Source organism: Somniosus microcephalus, chromosome 24 (genome assembly GCF_052327205.1).
Source record: "Somniosus microcephalus isolate GS21.2 chromosome 24, FLI_Smic_1.0, whole genome shotgun sequence".
In the NCBI taxonomy this organism is placed as follows: Eukaryota; Metazoa; Chordata; class Chondrichthyes; order Squaliformes; family Somniosidae; genus Somniosus; species Somniosus microcephalus.
The window spans coordinates 59,345,328-59,367,839 of NC_141010.1; the positions used below are offsets into that span (position 1 = coordinate 59,345,328).

At 46.5% G+C, this 22,512-nt stretch overlaps 1 protein-coding gene across 1 annotated transcript in view; it reads right to left on the reverse strand.

The window, feature by feature from the left end:
* gfap (glial fibrillary acidic protein) overlaps window positions 1-17,705 on the reverse strand; it is a 75,806-nt gene extending 58,101 nt beyond the window's left edge. Inside the window, exon 1 of the mRNA XM_085966643.1 lies at window positions 17,543-17,705. Coding sequence (XP_085822769.1) covers window positions 17,543-17,640 — 98 coding nt within the window. The 5' untranslated portion in view covers window positions 17,641-17,705. The remainder of the gene's footprint in view (window positions 1-17,542) is intronic.
* Between the last annotated feature and the right edge of the window lie 4,807 nt (window positions 17,706-22,512).

A 22,512-nucleotide genomic window follows, 5' to 3' on the forward strand; every position in this document is an offset into this window, starting at 1 on the left:
GAGCGAGTGGGCGACACCCATCGTTCCTGTCATGAAGAAAATGTTAAACAATAAGTCTGAGGAGCCAAGGAAGGTTCGCATCTGTGGGGACTTCAAGGTGACGGTGAACCCAATCCTTCACACAGTACAATATCCTCTTCCAAGGATAGAAGATATCTTCGCCTCACTATCTGGAGGGAAGCGTTTTACAAAAATTGACCTAGCACAAGCATATTTGCAGATGGAGGTTGAAGAATCCTCTAGGAAGTATCTCACGATAAACACTCACAAAGGTCTTTACCAGTATAATCGACTGGTATTCGGAGTAGCATCAGCTCCGGCGATATGGCAAAGAGCGATGGAACAAGTCCTGCAAGGGATTCCGGGGACTCAGTGTTACTTGGACGACATCCTAGTGACAGGTGAAGATGACAGTGAACACCTTGCCAACCTAGAGCAGGTGCTCACTAGACTACGTGAACATGGGCTACGAGCCAATCACCCTAAGTGCGAGTTTTTTAAGAAACAGATATCGTATTGTGGCCACGTGATTGGTGAAGAGGGGTTGCATAAGTCCCCTGACAAAATTGAAGTGGTAGTTAAGGCTCCAGCGCCTGAAAATGTGTCGCAACTGAGGTCATTCCTCGGATTGGTGAATTACTACCATAAGTTTTTGCCGAATTTGTCCACAATTCTGCATCCACTGAACGCCCTACTACGAACGGGAGTAGCATGGAAATGGAGCGATGAATGTAAGCGGGCCTTTCAGAAGAGTAAGGACCTAATCACTTCAAGAGAAGTATTGGCTCACTACAACCCATCACTACCGATAAGACTGGCGTGTGATGCGTCTCCCTATGGTGTTGGGGCGGTACTGTCACATAAATTCCTTGATGGTTCAGAGAGGCCGATAGCTTTTGCGTCACGCTCGTTAACTTCAGCCGAGCGTAACTACGCCCAGATTGACAGAGAGGCCCTCAGCCTGGTGTGGGGGGTGAAGAAGTTCAATCACTACCTGCACGGTCAGAAATTTACTCTACTAACTGATCATCAACCTCTCGTCTCCATTTTCAACCCTCAGAAGGGCGTACCGATAATGATGGCACAACGGCTACAGAGGTGGTCCCTTTTCTTAGGGGCACACCAATATGACATCGAGTACAAAGGAACTAAACAGCATGGGAATGCTGATGGATTGTCGCGCCTACCGTTGCCGACGGTGGAAGAAGAACTAGCAGTGGATCCAGTGGAGTTATTCCACTCGACTATAGTCGAATGTCTCCCTGTGACGAATGCAAACATAGAAAAGGAAACACGAAATGACCCGACACTCTCCTGGGTCTATGATTTAACGGTGAAGGGATGACCAGCACATGGCGAACCACTGCTGCCAGCATTCTCGCCGAGAAGAGAACAGCTGTCAGTGTGCAGAGGAACCTTGATGTGTGGATCCAGAGTAGTAATTCCACCCAAATTGAAGGATAGAGTGCTCAATGAGCTTCATGAGGGTCATCTGGGAGGGGTAAAAATGAAGAACTTAGCCAGAGCGTTTGTGTGGTGGCCGGGAATCGATAGAGAAATCGAAGAGATGACCAAGAGCTGTACAGGATGCCAGAAGGTCCAAAACGCCCCACCACAAGCCCCTCTACATCCATGGGAGTGGCCCTCATCTCCATGGCAAAGGGTGCACATTGATTTTGCTGGTCCCTTTATGGACTCGATGTTTTTAATTGCGGTGGATGCACATTCAAAGTGGCCAGAGGTAATAAAAATGTCCTCAACCACCACAGAAAAAACTATCACAGTCTTACGAACCATATTCGCCAGGAATGGGCTGCCTGAACAGATTTGCTCTGACAATGGACCACAGTTTGTGTCTGAAGAGTTCCGGAGGATCTTAAAGAACAATGGTGTTAAGCATTACACATCCGCCCAATATCATCCAGCCACTAATGGATTGGCCAAGAGGTTTGTTCAAACATTCAAGAAGGCTATTAAGGCAATGTGTAATGAAGATATACCCCTGCAATACAAGGTGGATAACTTCTTGTTTGCCTACCGGAATGCGACACATGCGGTTACCAACCAAACTCCAGCCATGATGTTCTTCAATCGAAGACTACGATGCTGCTTGGATTTGGTTAAGCCAAACGTCAGAAGAGATGTGGAGAACAGGCAGTTTCAGAATATGAATGAAAGGCCGACCAGGAGTTTTAAGATAGGTCAACCAGTTTTGGCCCGGGACTACCGCACAGAGAAATGGCAGCCAGGAACGATCTGTACACGGCAAGAACCTCTAATGTATACCGTGGATGTTGGAGAGAGCATTGTAAGACGCCATGCTGACCAGATTCTAGAGTCACTGGAAAACGTCAACTCCACACCACGATCTGATACACCTGGCGATGAAACCGAAGTACCAATTGCATCTACCGCAGAATCGGTGATATTGGAAGCAGACAAACCAAACAACGACATTGATCCTGATGCAACCTTGCCAGAAGAACCTGATATCCCAAAGAGGCGTTATCCAGACAGAATCAGGAAGCCTCCTCAAAGACTGAACTTATAATTGCTTAACTTCAACCAATGTATCCAGCAACCATAATTGTAATTGTAATTAGTTATTATTTAGTTGTTAAATGAATGTTATGTACTGTTTATCTAAAAGGGGAGGAATTGTTGTGTATGTACCTTTAAGGGAATAACTGGTCTCAGACTGCAGTACCGGCAGTGACCACCCCTGTATAAAAGGCCCTAGCAGGCTTCTGTAGTTTCAGTTTCCAGGTTGTCTCCATTCAGTAAAGACTTGTTATAATCAACTCCTGCAGTCCGTGTCTCAATTATACACGGACATAATAAGAACCAGGGTTCACAGTCTAAGGATAAGGGGTAAGCCATTTAGGACAGAGATGAGGAGGAATTTCTTCACCCAGAGAGAGGTGAAGCTGTGGAATTCTCTGCCAAAGAAGGCAGTAGAGGCCAATTCATTAAATATATTCAAGAAGGAGTTAGATATATTTCTTAAGGCTAAAGGGATCAAGGGATATGGAGAGAAGGCAGGGACAGGGTACTGAATTTGGATGATCAGCCATGATCTCATTGAATGGCGGAGCAGGCTCGAGGGGCCAAATGGCCTACTCCTGCTCCTATCTTCTATGTTTCTATGTAAGTTCAGCCATGATCTTATTGAATAGCGGCAGCGGCGGCGGCGGGAATCTCGGAGGAGAGGTGATATAAAAGGCGCCAGAGACCAGGTAAGCGTACTAATCTCTGATCTCCGAACTCAGAGGGAGGGAGAGAAGTAAAAAGTAATCGAAGTGTGACATCACCAGAAAGCAGGTAAGTGATTGGTTGGTGAGTATTTCTCTCTTTTTAAAACTTAACTCTGTGTTTTATAGTTTCTAAGCTCTCTGTGGTGTAGTGGGGACTATTGGTAAACCGGGGCCCTTATATATACCATTTAACTGTAATGTAATTGGTGGGATTGATTTGATTTAATTTAATTTCAATTAATTAAAGGGTAAGTCATGACAGGAGAGCCCGACCCCGTGGCAAGCTCCTCCTGCATTATGTGGGAACTCAGGGACACTTCCTGTGTCCCTGACAAATATGTGTGCAGGAAGTGTGTCCAGTTGCAGCTACTGGCAGACTGCATTGCGGCGCTGGAGCTGCGATTGGATGTATACTGGACCATTCGCGATGCTGAGGAAGTCGTGGATAACACGTTTAAGCAGTTGGTCACACCGCAGGCAAAGGTTGGACAGGCAGAAAGGGAAGGGGTGACCAACAGACAGAGTACTAGGCACAGGCAGGTAGTGCAGGGGTCCCCTGTGGACATCCCACTCTCAAACAGATACACCACTTTGAGTACTGTTGGGGGGGATGGCTTATCAGAGGAAAGCAGCAGCAGCCAACTTCCTGGCACCAGGGGTGGCTCTGCTGCACAGGACGGGAGGAAAAAGAGGGGTAGAGCTATAGTAATAGGGGATTCTATTGTAAGGGGAATAGATAGGCGTTTCTGCGGCCGCAAACGAGACTCCAGGATGGTGTGTTGCCTCCCTGGTGCAAGGGTCAAGGATGTCTCAAAGCGGCTGCAGAACATTTTGGAAGGGGAGGGCGAACAGCCAGTTGTCGTGGTGCATATAGGTACCAACGATATAGGTAAAAAACGGGATGAGGTCCTAAAAGCTGAATAAACGGAGTTAGGAGGTAAATTAAAAAATAGAACCTCAAAGGTAGTAATCTCAGGATTGCTACCAGCGCTACGTGCTAGTCAGAGTAGAAATAGAAGGATATTTCAGATGAATACATGGCTGGAGGAATGGTGCGAGGGGGAGGGATTCAAATTCCTGGGACATTGGAACCGGTTCTGGCGGAGGTGGGACCAGTTCAAACCGGACGGTTTGCACCTGGGCAGGGCCGGGACCGATGTCCTAGGGGGAGTGTTTGCTGGTGCTCTGGGGGAGGGTTTAAACTAAAATGACAGGGGGTTGGGAACCTGAGCAGGGGGACAGAGGAAAGGGAAACAAGGATAAAAGCAAAAGATAGCAAGGAGAAAAACAAAAGTGGCAGTCAGAGAAATCAACGGTTTAAATCAAACATGGCCACAGTAAATAATAATTCTAATAGGTCTAAGAGCGTTAAATAAACAAGCCTGAAGGCCTTGTGTCTTAATGCGAGGAGCATTCGTAATAAGGTGGATGAATTAGCTGCGCAAATAGAGGTAAACTAAAATGATTTGATTGGGATTACGGAAACATGGCTCCAGGGTGTCCAAGGCTGGGAATTCAACATCCAGGGGTATTCAATATTCAGGAAAGATAGGCAAAAAGGAAAGGGAGGTGGGGTAGCATTGCTGGTTAAAGAAGGGATTAACACAATTGTAAGGAAGGATATTAGCTCTGATGATGTGGAATCTGTATGGGTAGAACTGAGAAATACCAAGGGGCAGAAAACGTTAGTGGGAGTGGTATATAGACCTCCAAACAGTAATGCGGAGGTTGGGGATGGCATTAAAAGGGAAATTAGAGAAGCGTGCAATAAGGGCACAGCAGTCATCATGGGTGACTTTAATCTACATATAGATTGGGCTAACCAAATTAGTAACAATACTGTGGAGGAGGAATTCCTGGAGTGTTTACGGGATGGTTTCCTGGACCAATATGTCGAGGAACCAACCAGAGGTCAGGTCATCTTAGACTGGGTATTATGTAACGAGAAAGGATTAATTAGCAATCTTGTTGTACGAGGCCCCTTGAGTCAGAGCAATCATAATATGATCGAATTCTTCATTAAGATGGAGAATGAAGTAGTTGACTCAGAGACTAGGGTCCTGAATTTAAATAAAGGAAACTACGATGGTCTGAGGTGCGAGTTGGGTAGAATTGATTGGGGAATGTCACTCAAAGGGTTGATGGTGGATAGGCAATGGCAAACATTCAAAGACCGCATGGATGAACTACAGAATTTGTTCATCCCAGTTTGGCATAAAAATAAAACAAAAAAGGTGACTCAACCGTGGCTAACAAGGGAAATTAGGGATAGCATAAGATCCAAGGAGAGGACATATAAATTGGCCAGAAAAAGCAGTAAACCTGAGGATTGGGAGCAGTTTAGGATTCAACAAAGGAGGACAAAGGGATTAATTAAGAAGGGGAAAATTGAATATGAGAGTAAGCTTGCAGGGAACATAAAAACTGACTGTAAAAGCTTTTATAGATATGTGAAGAGAAAAAGATTGGTGAAGTCAAGCATAGGTCCCTTGCAGTCAGAATCAGGGGAATTTATAATGGGGAACAAAGAAATGGCAGACTAATTAAATACATATTTTGGTTCTGTCTTCACAAAGGAGGACACAAATAACCTCCCAGAGATGTCGGAGAACATAGGGTCTGATGAAAGGGAGGAACTGAAAGAAATCAGTATTTGTAGGGAAATGGTGTTCGGGAAATTGATAGGATTGAAGGCCGATAAATCCCCAGGGCCTGATAATCTACATCCTAGGGTACTTAAGGAAGTGGCCCTAGAAATAGTAGATGCATTGCTGATCATCTTCCAACATTCGATGGAATCTGGAACAGTACCCATGGATTGGAGTGTAGCTAATGTTACCCCACTATTCAAAAAAGGTGGTAGAGAGAAAACGGGGAATTATAGACCGGTAAGCCTGACATCGGTAGTGGGGAAAATGCTAGAGTCCATTATAAAAGATGTAATAGCAGAGAACTTGGAAAACAGTGACAGGATTGGACAAAGTCAACATGGATTTACAAAAGGTAAATCGTGCTTGACTAATCTACTGGAATTTTTTGAGGATGTAACTGGTAAAATAGATAAGGGAGAACCAGTGAATGTGGTGTATTTGGACTTTCAGAAGGCTTTTGATAAGGTCCCGCATAAGAGATTAGCGTGTAAAGTTAAGGCACATGGGATTGGGGGCAAGGTATTGACTTGGATAGAGAACTGGTTTGCAGACAGAAAGCAAAGAGTTGGAATAAACGGGTCTTTTTCCGAGTGGCAGGCAGTGACTAGTGGGGTACCACAGGGATCGGTCCTTGGACCCCAGCTATTCACAATATATATTAATGATCTAGACAAGGGAACTAGATGTAATATCTCCAAATTTGCAGACGACACAAAGCTGGGTGGGCGTGTGTGCTGTGAGGAGGATGCCGAGAAACTCCAGGATGATTTGGATAGGTTGGGTGATTGGGCAAAAGCATGGCAGATGCAATATAACGTGGATAAATGTGAGGTTATCCACTTTGGTGGCAAAAACAGGAAGGCAGATTATTATCTGAATGGCAATAGATTGGGAGAAGGGGAAGTGCAACGAGACCTGGGTGTTCTTGTGCACCAGTCACTGAAGGTAAGCATGCAGGTGCAGCAGGCGGTTAAGAAAGCAAATGGTATGTTGGCCTTCGTAGTGAGAGGGTTTGAGTACAGGAACAAGGATGTCTTGCTGCAGTTGTACAGGGCCTTGGTGAGACCACATCTTGAGTATTGTGTGCAGTTTTGGTCGCCTTATCTGAGGAAGGATGTTCTTGCCATGGAAGGAGTTCAGCGAAGATTCACCAGGCTGATACCTGGGATGGCAGGAATGACGTATGAGGAGAGATTGAGACGATTGGGCTTGTACTCGCTGGAGTTTAGAAGAATGAGAGGGGATCTTATTGAAACTTATAAAATTCTGACAGGGCTGGACAGACTAGATGCAGGAAGGATGTTCCCGATGGTCGGGGAGTCCAGAACCAGGGGTCACAGTCTAAGGATGAGAGGTAGACCATTTAGGACAGAAATGAGGAGGAATTTCTTCACCCAGAGAGTGGTGAACCTGTGGAATTCTCTACCACAGAAGGCAGTAGAGGCCAATTCATTAAATATATTCAAGAAGGAGTTGGATATATTTCTTAAGGCTAAAGGGATCAAGGGGTATGGGGAGAAAGCAGGGACCGGGTACTGAAATTGGATGATCAGCCATGATTGCATTGAATGGCAGAGCAGGCTCGAGGGGCCGAATCGCCTACTCCTGCTCCTATCATCTATAAGAACATAAGAACATAAGAAATAGGAGCAGGAGTAGGCCAATCGGCCCCTCGAGCCTGCTCCACCAATCGGCCCCTCGAGCCTGCTCCGCCAATCGGCCCCTCGAGCCTGCTCCACCAATCGGCCCCTCGAGCCTGCTCTGCCATTCAATAAGATCATGGCTGATCTGATCCTAACCGCCAATCTACTATCACAGAACCATCTCCTGAATCTAACAGAATTAGACACACAAAATAAGAGCAGGATCAGCCTACATGGCCTATGGAGCAGGCTCGAGGGGCTGTATGGCCGACTCCTGCTCCTATTTCATATGTTCTTATATTACAACAAGGGTCCCAATGGGATATATACCCACTGTATTACAGCACATGCCCCCTATGGGATATATACCCACTGTATTACAGCACATGCCCCCTATGGGATATATACCCACTGTATTACAGCACATGCCCCCTATGGGATATACACCCACTGTATTACAGCACATGCCCCCTGTGGGATATATACTCACTGTATTACAGCACATGCCCCCTATGGGATATTTACCCACTGTATTACAGCACATGCCCCCTATGGGATATATACCCACTGTATTACAGCACATGCCCCCTATGGGATATATACCCACTGTATTACAGCACATGCCCCCTATGGGATATATACCCACTGTATTACAGCACATGCCCCCTATGGGATATATACCCACTGTATTACAGCACATGCCCCCTATGGGATATATACCCACTGTATTACAGCACATGCCCCCTGTGGGATATATACTCACTGTATTACAGCACATGCCCCCTATGGGATATATACCCACTGTATTACAGCACATGCCCCCTATGGGATATATACTCATTGTATTATACCACATGCCCTCTATGGGATCTATACTCACTGTATTACACCACATGCCCTCTATGGGATCTATACTAACTGTATTTTACCACATGCCCTCTGTGGGATCTATACTCACTGTATTACACCACGTGACCCCTATGGGATCTATACTCACTGTATTACACCACGTGCCCCTATGGGATCTATACCCACTGTATTACACCACATGCCCCTATGGGATCTATACCCACTGTATTACACCATGTGCCCCCTATGGGATCTATACCCATTGTATTACACCACGTGCCCCCTATGGGATCTATACCCACTGTATTACACCACATGCCCTCTATGGGATCTATACTCACTGTATTACAGTGGACTGGTCATGTGCCCCAAGGCTAGTCTAGTAGCCTAATGGGGGTTGAGGGCCCAGGTGACTGGCACCGGAACTGTTGTTGGCTCCTGTGGGAGTACCAGGTGCCAGCTACACAGTGTTCCCACCCATTGCCCTCCTGCCCATCACCCGCCCCCAGCCCCCAGCCCCAATCCACTGCCGCTGGGGCCCCCGGCCACCTGACGTCAGCCGACTGTGGCTTTTATTTTGCTGCCTTCAATCAGTTAGTGTGCAAGTAATGAGACTTCTGATTGATAAATGACCTTATAAGAATCTCAAGTTCATTGTTTACAGTTCCCAAGTATTTTTTCCCATTGGCCTGAAAACTGATTCAGGACAGAGATGTTTTAAACTGAATTTTCAAATGAAATAAGGAGGGGAGTGGCTTTCCATGATTGATGCAGAGAGCAGCCAATCAGGATGGGCCCAATAATTCAAACATCTTCCGGGTGCTTTTAATCACTAGAAGCTGAAATGTTTGAGGTCAAAAAAATAAATCTTGCTACACAATCTAACTGTTAGCAAAGAAACTACAGACATCCTAATCATAGGTACCTCACTCAAATAGCCAATCCCCGCATGCGAGCGGAGAGAGCGAGGATTGACAGGATAATTGGCCATGGGAGGCACCCTATCCTCACTCATCACTCGTACTGGCGGTGGTGAGAGGTCACGAACAGGGACCCTGGCCCTCCCTTGCTCAGGGGTGCTGAGGTCAAAGGTCGCACCTCTATCACCACTTGGCTGAGCTTAGCTAGCTCCGCAGACCGAGAACCAAACTCGGGGCCTTGTGACCCGCAGGGTGTGTTCTCCATTTTAAGTGGTGCTGGTGAACCCCCCATGTCAGAAGGCCGGGGAAGCTAAAACTGAAGCACCCATCTGCTTGATAGCGCTGATAACTGTCCTCCGTGTTATGTATTGTGTGTTCTCCTCCCACCTGCGGTGGCGTTGTCACAGCAGATAAATGGTTGGGGTTGTTCTCTTGGTTAAGTTTTAGTTCTCTTTGTTCGGTACTCTCCAGAACCTTCTTTTTGAATAAAGCACCTCATGTTTGAATCTCTGAGTTCTGAGTCCTAATTGTGTCTAGGTATAAAGGTACAGACACAACAAAGTGGCGACGAGGATCGGATGAATCTGCATTGTGGGAACTTCTTGTTTTCGACTACAAAACACTCGGAACAGAGATTGCAGCATCACATTAACGTTACGGGTGCAGTGAGTAAACAGAAAAAAAAATTTGAAACGTGAGATGGCTACTATATTAGGAAACATCGGTGATTTTGATGAAAATGTGGAGCAATGGAGCGCTTATACGGAACATTTTGACTATTTTGTTTTGGCGAACGCGGTGGCAAACGAAAAGGTCGTGCCTACCTTTTTGTGTATAATGGGGGCAAAGACATTCAATTTACTTCGCAGCCTTGTACAGCCAGATACGCCAGGAACTAAAACATATAAACAACTAGTGGAAATTCTTGGAGCACATTTTTCACCAAAACCTCTGGTTATTGCTGAGAGATTTAGATTTCACAAACGGAATCAAAAGAGGAGGGGGAATCAGTGACGATGTTTATTGCTGCTTTAAAAAGGTTGTCAGAAGACTGCGAGTTCAAGGAGCTGCTGAATGACAACATTAGAGACAGACTTGTGTGTGGTCTGCTAAGTGCAGCCACACAGAAGCACCTTCTTACTGAGGACAACCTTACTCTTGAAAAGGCTATTGAAGTTAGTGTCTCCATGGAGATGGCGGAAAAGGAGGCTCACCAGTTGAGTTCAACAGGGAGAGTTCGCAAGGTGTCGTCTGAGCCTAAAGGTGCGTGGAACGGCACATGTTACCGTTGTGGGAAAATGGGCCATCACGCTAATGACTGCTGGTGTACGGAGCTGGAATGCCGAAATTGTGGCAAAAAGGTCACATTGAACGTGCCTGTAGAGGTAAAAAAAGAACAGACAGAGCTGGGAAGCATGAAAGCAAAATGTCTGTATTTGGACAAGAGAAGAAAAAGAGTGTTCATTCAGTGCAGTATGATGGCACAAGCAAAACAGAGGGGAGCGACACCTCTGAGGAGGAAGAGGTGCACATACTGACGGTTGCAGGTGGTCCAAGTGGTTACTGGGTGTCACCACCGGTGGAGGGACAATCAGTGCGGATGGAGGTGGACACAGGCGCGGCTGTGTCCCTTGTTTCAGACACTGTCTACAACAAAATGCTAAAGCATCTTACCCTTCAGCCAACAAACATTGTGCTAAAGACGTAAACCGGCGAACCTGTGGCCACGAGAGGCGCCATTGAGGTGACAGTTAAATTGAACGGACAGACTGCGAAACTGCCACTATATGTGGTAAAGGGAAATTACCCATCTCTACTGGGACGTGTGTGGCTAGAGAAAATCACGCTGGACTGGCCTGCAGTCCGCATGATGTCAAAAGGGGAGTCAGGTCTGACTGCAGTTTTAAACAAACATGCAGAACTCTTCAATGGTGAACTTGGGAGCATGAAAAAGATCAGCATGAGACTGGACATTAAACCTGACAGCAAGCCGAAGTTTCACAAAGCCCGGCCTGTACCCTATGCAATTAGGCCAAAAGTTGAGGCTAACTTGGAGGTTTTAGTCGAGAATGGAGTCCTGGAGCCTGTGAGTGTGAGCAAATGGGCCACACCCATTGTTCCTGTCCTGAAAAAGGATGGATCTGTTCGAATCTGTGGGGATTTTAAAGTGACTATTAACCCGGTGCTGTCTGCGGAACAGTACCCTCTTCCCCTCATTGGTGATCTTTTTACAGGCCTGGCCGGAGGGCAAAAGTTCAGCAAAATAGACTTATGCCAGGCTTATCTACAAATGCATGTCGATGACAAATCACTGACAATTGTGACACACAAGGGGCTATACAGGTACTGCCGCCTTCCGTTTGGAATTATGTCGGCCCCTGCTCTATTCCAAAGGGCAATGGATCAGATTTTGAGTGGACTGCCAGGAGTCCAGTGCTACCTGGACAACATCCTTGTCACTGGGACAAATGAGGAGGATCATCTTCTGAACTTGGATGCAACACTACAGCGACTGAAAGAGTACGGACTCAGAGTTCGTAAGGACAAATGTGAATTCTTTCAGTCTTCAGTTGAGTACCTGGGGCATGTGATTGACGCTACTGGCCTGCATAAGGCACCGTCAAAGGTCAAGGCGATCGTGGAGGCCCCAGCACCCCAGAATGTGAGCCAGTTACGTTCATTTCTGGGGCGACTTAACTACTATGGGAAGTTTATTCCAGACTTAGCAACATTGCTTAAGCCGTTACATCAGTTGCTATGTCAAGGCAAAACATGGAAATGGACTGAACTGTGCAACGAAGCTTTCGCCCGAGCAAAGAAAGCATTGCTGAAGTCGGAGGTCCTGACACACTTCGACCCAAAGCTACCCGTGCAGCTAGCATGTGATGCATCACCATATGGTGTGGGAGCAGTCATATCCCACATCATGCCTTCTGGGGAAGAGAAACCTATCGCCTTCGCATCACGCACCTTGAACAAGGCCGAGAGTAACTATGCACAGATTGAGCGCGAGGCCTTGGGTATCGTTTTTGGAATTCGAAAATTTCATCAGTACCTGTTTGGGAGAAGGTTCACACTCCTGACGGACCACCGTCCATTGACTTCAATCTTCGGGCCACACACCGGAATTGTGTCTCTTGCTGCAAGCAGGATGCAAAGGTGGGCTTTACTGTTGTCAGGACACACATACGACATCAAATATCGCAAATCAGACTTGCACGGCAACGCAGACGGTCTCTCGAGGCTGCCCTTGCCTGTTACTCCCCCAGAGCCTCGTCAGATAGACATCTTCTACTTTAGACAAGTGGAGGGAGCACCTGTCACTGCAGTTCAGGTGCAAAGGTACACCCACAACGATCCAGTCCTGTCTGAGGTAATGGACGATGTCATTCGAGGGAGAGCTATAGGAGATTCTCCTAGTTTGAAACCTTACGTTTCAAAAAGAAATGAGCTCTCCGTCCAGGCAGGTTGTCTTCTTTGGGGACGCCGTGTCATCATTCCGCCACCTCTGAGGAAACCTATACTGCAACAACTTCATACAGGCCACAGTGGGATGGTTCAGATGAAGGAAATGGCAAGAAGCTACTTCTGGTGGCCAGGTCTCGATGGAAATATTGAGGAGAAAGCCAAAACATGTTCCCCATGTCAAAGGGTCCGGAATGTTCCACAGCTGGCAACTCTACACCCCTGGGATTGGCCTGAAGAAGTGTGGCAGCGAGTACATGTGGACTTCACCGTTCCTTTCGAAGAGAAGATGTTTATGGTGGTTGTGGACACTCGTAGCAAGTGGCCGGAGGTCGCTGTGATGAGGTCTACCATGGCAGAGAAAACAATTGAGATACTTGGTGAGATGTTCAGCCGTTATGGCTCACTGGAACAACTCGTAAGTGACAACGGTCCACAATTTGTATCACAGGAGTTTGCAACCTTCCTGCATGTGAATGGTGTCCAACACATCAGGTCTGCGCCCTATCATCCCTCTACTAACGGCCTGGCAGAAAGGTTCGTGCAAACTTTGAAGCATGCCTTGACGGCATCGCAAGGTCAGGGCTCAATCCACCAACGTCTGAACAGCTTCCTGTTGTCCTACAGGAACGAGCCACATGCCACAACCAAAACTTCCCCCACTTCGCTCATGATGAAGAGGCAGTTGCGGACAAGTTTTGACTTACTCAAACCTCCAAGGGCAGAACAGGTTGTCCATTGTCAGCAACAAGCTCAAGTTGAAAAGAGAGAGAAAAGAGCCAAGGAGAGACGGTTTCATCCTGGAGAGCGCGTCCTAGCTCGAAACTACAACACTGGACCGAAATGGGTTCCTGCTACGGTGATCGCGCAGACGGGCCCTGTGTCTTACACGGTTGAGACTGCTGAGGACGTCGTCTGGAGAAGGCACACAGATCAACTATTGCTAGGAGCAGAGACAGCCACAGAGGCTCCAATGGCTGGTTGGCCTGGACTGTTTCCAGATGATACCGCAAACCAGCATCCTTTGCCACAGTGCTCTTCTCCAACACAGGAAGTCAAAGAGACTGTTCCACCTGTGCAAACTCCTGACTTTCGACTGACACAGGCACCTTCTCTATCTAGGCCTGTGTCAATGCCTACTGCTGTGGAAGCCAGCGATGACTGCCGGTATCCTGTCAGAGAGCCGCAGCCTCCAAGACGCTTGGATCTGTAGGCTTAGTGACTTACCCACAAGACTGAGGCAGAATAAACCCCAGGGTAAAGTCAGGGTTTGAGGCAGTCTACCTCTACCCTTGCTTAGTTGAGTGCATTGAAAGTAACTTACCTGTTGAGGAATAATGTGGACCTTTCATTTAAGAGGGGAGGAATATGTTATGTATTGTGTGTTCTCCTCCCACCTGCGGTGGCGCTGTCACAGCAGATAAATGGTTGGGGTTGTTCTCTTGGTTAAGTTTTAGTTCTCTTTGTTCGGTACTCTCCAGAACCTTCTTTTTGAATAAAGCACCTCATGTTTGAATCTCTGAGTTCTGAGTCCTAATTGTGTCTAGGTATAAAGGTACAGACACAACACTCTGCACTTTTGGTTCCTGTTATTTTGCTCCTCTCGCAGTTGATAAACCATCATGGATCTTTTCAGACTCTCGGTATTAAAGATGTAATTTATTTAATTCTTTTTAATCCAGTTTCTAATCGAAAGAAAGGTTAACCAGTGAAGCTGGGAGCAGGTATCCAGTCCAGTGAGCTCCATGCTGTGTGTGCAACCAGCTCCAGGCAATGCTCTCAAGTTTAGTCACCTAATTCTCTGCTAAATATGAAAGTGCAGAGTCAGAGGAATAGAAAAACAGACAGACTTGCATTTATACAGCAACTTTCACAACTTCAGGACATCCCAAAGCGACCTACGGCCAATGAAACACTTTTTGAAGTGTAATTACTGCTGTAATGCAGGAATCACAGCTGCCATGTAGCACACAGCAAGATCCCACAACCAGCAATGGGTTAAATGACCAGATAATCTGTTTTACACGTTGATTGAGGGATATTGGCCAGGACACCAGGGAGAGAACTTCCCCTGCTCTTTGTAATAGTGCCGTGGCATCTTTTACATCCACCCGAACGGGCAGTCAGGGCCTCGGTTTAACGTCAAATCTGATTTGGATCTTGTTTATTTTACTCTGGCCTCCTCCCAATCATATTCTGTTCATGTTGGGGTAGAGAAGTGACAGCAGTCCTCAAAGGGTTAATCCAGGGTCTGGGAGGAGCAATGAATCATCCAGGGTCACTGCGCAGTGACCCCTGTGGCAAAGCCCCTCTTCGACCCTGTCCCACTCTCTCTGCCTCTCTGTGCCTTTCCCCAGTCCCCCTGCTCCCTCTCCACACCTGATCCTCTTGCTCTCCTCCAATTCCTTCTCTCTTCCCCTGTCTTCCCTCTCTCCTTCTGTCCCTCTCCCTCTCCTCCTGTCATCTCTCTCGCTGTCCCCTGATCCCTCTCTTTCTCTCCCCCATCTGTCCTCTCTTTCCTCTGTGCCCCCTTTCATCCCCGTCCTTTTCTCTTTCTCCTGTCTCACACCCATCTTTCTCTTTTATTCTCTCCCTCTGTTGCCCATTCAGTGATTGGTAAAATGTTGCTACTTTTCCACAATAGTATTTCTGGTGGCATTCTTTGTTACTCAGTGTTTAAATAGTCTCTATTTTTGCAATGAATTAGATATTTTACACACAGCTGTAGGATTTCACCACAGTACAATTCTCATGTTAGCGCAGCAATACTTTCAGAATCCACTGGGAGGTGGCATTCCCTTAAAATTCCCTCCTAACAAATGGAGCCGGCGAGGTCGGGGGTAATTGTGGGGGGCGTGGCGGGGTCGGGGGTGATCGTGGGGGGCGTGGCGGGTCGGGGGTGATCGTGGGGGCGTGGCGGGGTCGGGGGTGTTTGTGGGGGGCGTGGCGGGTCGGGGGTGACCGTGGGGGCCATGGCGGGGTCGGGAGTGATCGTGGGGGGCGTGGCGGGGTCAGGGGTGATTGTGGGGGGCGTGGTGGGGTCGGGGGTGATTGTGGGGGGCGTGGCGGGGTCAGGGGTGATCGTGGAGAGCGTGGCGGGGTCGGGGGTGATCGTGGGGGGTCGGGGGTGATTGTGGGGGGCGTGGCGGGGTTGGGGGTGATCGTGGGGGGCGTGGCGGGGTCGGGGGTGATCGTGGGGGGCGTGGCGGGGTCGGGGGTGATCGTGGGGGGGCGTGGCGGGGTCAGAGGGGGAAGGGGTCGGGGGGGGTTGTTCTATCACTTATTTTACGGTTCAACAGAATGGGTAAATCTGGAATAAAAGGAGAAGGCATTCTTCCTTTTATAAAATACTGAGACCCCCCTCCCTCATACTGAGACCCCTCCCCCCATACTGAGACCCCTCCCCCCATACTGAGACCCCTCCCCCCATACTGAGACCCCTCCCTCCATACTGAGACCCCTCCCCCCATACTGAGACCCCTCCCCCCATACTGAGACCTCTCCCCCCATACTGAGACCACTCCCCCCATACTGAGACCCCTCCCCCCATACTGAGACCACTCCCCCCATACTGAGACCTCTCCCCCCATACTGAGACCCCTCCCCCCATACTGAGACCCCTCCCCCATACTGAGACCTCACCCCCATACTGAGACCCCCTCCCCCCATACTGAGACCCCTCCCCCCATACTGAGACCCCTCCCCCCATACTGAGACCCCCTCCCCCCATACTGAGACCACTCCCCCCATACTGAGACCCCCTCCCCCCATACTGAGACCCCTCCCCCCATACTGAGACCCCTCCCCCCATACTGAGACCCCCCCATACTGAGACCCCTCCCCCATACTGTGATGAAGTTGCGATTGCCGATTGGAATATAAACACTCGGGTTAATAAAGACACTGTTAGAATGAACATCACAATCTAGCAACAGTCACTCAGCAGGTTTAAACTGAGCCCTGAACCAACAGAAACTTGGGGAATAACCTCAGCCAGGTCCAAACAGGTCCACAGACTGTACCAGAGCCTCGATCCATTCTAAACCAGTCCAGATACGGTACAGTGAGAGCCTCGACCCATTCTAAACCAGTCCAGATACGGTACAGTGAGAGCCTCGACCCATTCTAAACCAGTCCAGATACGGTACAGTGAGAGCCTCAACCCATTCTAAACCAGTCCAGATACTGTACAGTGAGAGCCTCGACCCATTCTAAACCAGTCCAGATACGGTACAGTGAGAGCCTCGACCCATTCTAAACCAGTCCAGATACGGTACAGTGAGAGCCTCAACCCATTCTAAACCAGTCCAGATACGGTACAGTGAGAGCCTCGACCCATTCTAAGCCAGTCCAGATACGGTACAGTGAGAGCCTCAACCCATTCCAAACCAGTCCAGATACTGTACAGTGAGAGCCTCGACCCATTCTAAACCAGTCCAGATACTGTACAGTGAGAGCCTCGACCCATTCTAAACCAGTCCAGATACTGTACAGCGAATGCCTAGATCAGTTCTAAACCAGTCCAGATACTGTACAGTGAGAGCCTCGACCCATTCTAAACCAGTCCAGATCCTATGAGGTGACTGATGACTGGTAGGAGGCTGTTGTTTGAAACTCCAGCTGTCTCTGTACCTGCATCTGAAGGTGCAGCACTCACCTGCAGTGACACAGTCACATAGCGGTCTATAGCCTGCCCATTGTATGAGCAGTTGCTCAGGTTACAGGCAAGGCTGCTGTAGAATTGTTGCATTATTTGGTACCTCTTTGAGAAGCTGAATCTGCTCCCAGGGATTGTGTTGAGACCCCCAAATCGCTTTCTGTAAGAGGAGGTCTGCGTTGACTCGAAGCTCACACTCATCTTTGCGCACTTTGTATCTACTTGTGTCACTGCAAGTTAGAGACCCTGGATGGGACTCACTCCCTGCTTTCAGCCTGCTTATATACACAGGACCTTCCCCTGGATACAGGCTGGGTGCCAGAGAATGACACAGGGTCCTAGTGCACCTCATTCCAGAACTCACTAGTCATTCATGAGGTATGGAAATCCATGTCGAGCAACAGACCATTCTTACTAACTAATGATATTAATATTTAGGATGTACAGCAGTCCTGGGAATACTATGAAAAATAAATGTGGTTTAATTTGATTGATATGGCTGTTAATCTCAGTGCAGCCTCTGGGGTGGATGGGCTACTATGGGCTAGATTTTCACCTTGCCAGCGGGTGTAAAGCTGGTGTTGCAGATCGGCCGCCCATTATAGAAACCCCCGATATAGAAATCGCCCGCAGTGGAAATGAGAATCAGGCAATTTCTATAACATTCCTAAAAGTTAAAATTCAGGTCCTATATGTTTGATTCAACCCCTGCTGGCATGTATGTGGTGTCCTGCTGGGATGTATGTGGAGTCCTGCTGGGATGTATGGAGTGTCCTGCTGGGATGTATGTGGTGTCCTGCTGGGATGTGTGTGGTGCCCTGCTGGGATGTGTGTGGTGTCCTGCTGGGGTGTGTGTGGTATCTTGCTGGGATGTGTGTGGTTTCCTGCTGGGATGTAGGTGGTGCCCTGCTGGGATGGGTGTGGAGTCCTGCTAGGATGTGAGTGGTGTCCTGCTGGGATGTATGTGGTGTCCTGCTGGGATGTATGGAGTGTCCTGCTGGGATGTATGTGGTGTCCTGCTGGGATGTGTGTGGTGTCCTGCTGGGATGTGTGTGGTGTCCTGCTGGGATGTGTGTGGTGTCCTGCTGGGATGTGTGTGGTGTCTTGCTGGGATGTGTGTGGTTTCATGCTGGGATGTAGGTGGTGTCCTGCTGGGATGGGTGTGGAGTCCTGCTAGGATGTGACTGGTGTCCTGCTGGGATGTATGTGGTGTCCTGCTGGGATGTATGGGGTGTCCTGGGGAGCCAATGAGCAGGAAGTTCAAAAGTCACGCCTGAAGATAACAAAGGATAAATGAGATCAGGATAATTATATTAAATATATTATAATACATTGTATGTTACAGGGTGTAACTGTATTATAATACGCCGCGTGTACAGGGCGTAACTATATTATAATACGCCGCGTGTACAGGGTGTAACTATATTATAATACGCCACGTGTACAGAGTGTAACTATATTATAATACGCCGTGTGTACAGGGTGTAACTATATTATAATACGTCGTGTGTACAGAGTGTAACTATATTATAATACGCCGTGTGTACAGGGTGTAACTATATTATAATACGCCGTGTGTACAGGGTGTAACTATATTATAATACACCGCGTGTACAGAGTGTAACTATATTATAATACACCGTGTGTACAGGGTGTAACTATATTATAATACGCCGCGTGTACAGAGTGTAACTATATTATAATACGCCGTGTGTACAGGGTGTAACTATATTATAATACGCCGCGTGTACAGAGTGTAACTATATTATAATACGCCGTGTGTACAGGGTGTAACTATATTATAATACGTCGTGTGTACAGGCTGTAACTATATTATAATACGCCGCGTGTACAGGGCGTAACTATATTATAATAAGCCGCGTGTACAGGGTGTAACTATATTATAATACGCTGCGTGTACAGGGTGTAACTATATTATAATACGCCGCGTGTACAGGGTGTAACTATATTATAATATGTTGTGTGTACAGGGTGTAACTATATTAAAATACGCCGTGTGTACAGGGTGTAACTATATTATAATATGTTGTGTGTACAGGGTGTAACTATATTATAATACTCCGTGTGTACAGGGTGTAACTATATTATAATACACCTCGTGTACTGGGTGTAACTATATTATAATACACCGCGTGTACAGGGTGTAACTATATTATAATACGCCGCGTGCACAGGGCGTAACTATATTATAATACGCCGCGTGTACAGGGCGTAACTATACTATAATACGGCGTGTGTATAGGGTGTAACTATATTATAATACACCGCATGTACAGGGCGTAACTATATTATAATACGCCGCGTGTACAGGGCGTAACTATACTATAATACGGCGTGTGTATAGGGTGTAACTATATTATAATACACCGCATGTACAGGGCGTAACTATTATAATACACCGCGTGTACAGGGTGTAACTATATTATAATACACCGTGTGTACAGGGTGTAACTATATTATAATACTCCGTGTGTAAAGGGCGTAATATATTATAATACTCCGTGTGTACAGGGTGTAACTATATTATAATACACCGCGTGTACAGGGTGTTACTATATTATAATACGCCGTGTGTACAGGGCGTAGCTACATTATAATACACCGCGTGTACAGGGTGTAACTATATTATAATACGCCGTGTGTACAGGGCGTAATATATTATAATACTCCGTGTGTACAGGGTGTAACTGTATTGTAATACGCCGCGTGTACAGGGTGTAACTGTATTATAATATGCCGCGTGTACAGGGCGTAACTGTATTATAATACGCCGTGTGTACAGGGTGTAACTATATTATAATACGCCGCGTGTACAGGGTGTAACTGTATTATAATACGCCGCGTGTACAGGGTGTAACTGTATTATAATATGCCGCGTGTACAGGGCGTAACGGTATTATAATACGCCGCGCGTACAGGGTGTAACTATATTATAATACGCCGTCTGTACAAGGCGTAATATATTATAATACACCGCGTGTACAGGGCGTAACTATATTATAATACACCGCGTGTACAGGGTGTAACTATATTATAATACACCGCGTGTACAGGGTGTAACTATATTATAATACGCTGTGTGTACAGGGCGTAACTATATTATAATACACCGCGTGTACAGGGTGTAACTATATTACAATACGCCGTGTGTACAGGGCGTAACTATATTATAATACGCCGTGTGTACAGTGCGTAACTATATTTTAATACAACGTGTGTACAGGGCGTAACTATATTATAATACGCCGCGTGTATAGGGCGTAACTATATTATAATACACCGCATGTACAGGGTGTAACTATATTATAATACGCCGTCTGTACAAGGCGTAATATATTATAATACACCGCGTGTACAGGGTGTAACTATATTATAATACACCGCGTGTACAGGGTGTAACTATATTATAATACGCTGTGTGTACAGGGCGTAACTATATTATAATACACCGCGTGTACAGGGTGTAACTATATTACAATACGCCGTGTGTACAGGGCGTAACTATATTATAATACGCCGTGTGTACAGTGCGTAACTATATTTTAATACACCGTGTGTACAGGGCGTAACTATATTATAATACGCCGCGTGTATAGGGCGTAACTATATTATAATACACCGCATGTACAGGGTGTAACTATATTATAATACGCCGTGTGTACAAGGCGTAATATATTATAATACACCGCGTGTACAGGGCGTAACTATATTATAATACACCGCGTGTACAGGGTGTAACTATATTATAATACACCGCGTGTACAGGGTGTAACTATATTATAATACTCCGTGTGTAAAGGGCATAATATATTATAATACGCCGTGTGTACAGGGCGTAACTATATTATAATACGCCGCGTGTACAGGGTGTAACTATATTATAATACGCTGCGTGTACAGGGTGTAACTATATTATAATACGCCGTGTGTACAGGGTGTAACTATATTATAATACGCCGCGTGTACAGGGTGTAACTATATTAAAATACGCCGTGTGTACAGGGTGTAACTATATTATAATACGTCGTGTGTACAGAGTGTAACTATATTATAATACGCCGCGTGTACAGGGGTAACTATATTATAATATGCCGCGTGTACAGGGCGTAACTATATTATAATACGCCGCGTGTACAGGGTGTAACTATATTATAATACTGCATGTGTATAGGGTGGAACTATATTATAATACACCGCATGTACAGGGCGTAACTATATTATAATACGCCGCGTGTACAGGGCGTAACCATATTATAATACTGCATGTGTATAGGGTGGAACTATATTATAATACGCCGCGTGTACAGGGCATAACTATATTATAATACTGCATGTGTATAGGGTGGAACTATATTATAATACACCGCATGTACAGGGCGTAACTATATTATAATACACCGCGTGTACAGGGCGTAACTATATTATAGTACGCCGTGTGTACAGGGCGTAACTATATTATAATACACCGTGTGTACAGGGTGTAACTATATTATAATACTCCGTGTGTACAGGGCGTAACTATATTATAATACACCGTGTGTACAGGGTGTAACTATATTATAATACACCGCGTGTACAGGGTGTTACTATATTATAATACACCGCGTGTACAGGGCGTAACTATATTATAATACGTCGTGTGTACAGGGTGTAACTATATTATAATACACCGTGTGTACAGGGTGTAACTATAGTATAATACACCGCGTGTACAGTGTGTAACTATATTATAATACGCTGTGTGTACAGGGTGTAACTATATTATAATACGCTGTGTGTACAGGGTGTAACTATATTATAATACACCGTGTGTACAGGGTGTAACTATATTATAATACACCGCGTGTACAGGGTGTAACTATATTATAATACTCCGTGTGTACAGGGCGTAACTATATTATAATACACCGCGTGTACAGGGTGTAACTATATTATAATACACCGTGTGTACAGGGCGTAATATATTATAATACGCCGCGTGTACAGGGCATAACTATATTATAATACACCGCGTGTACAGGGTGTAACTATATTATAATACGCCGTGTGTAC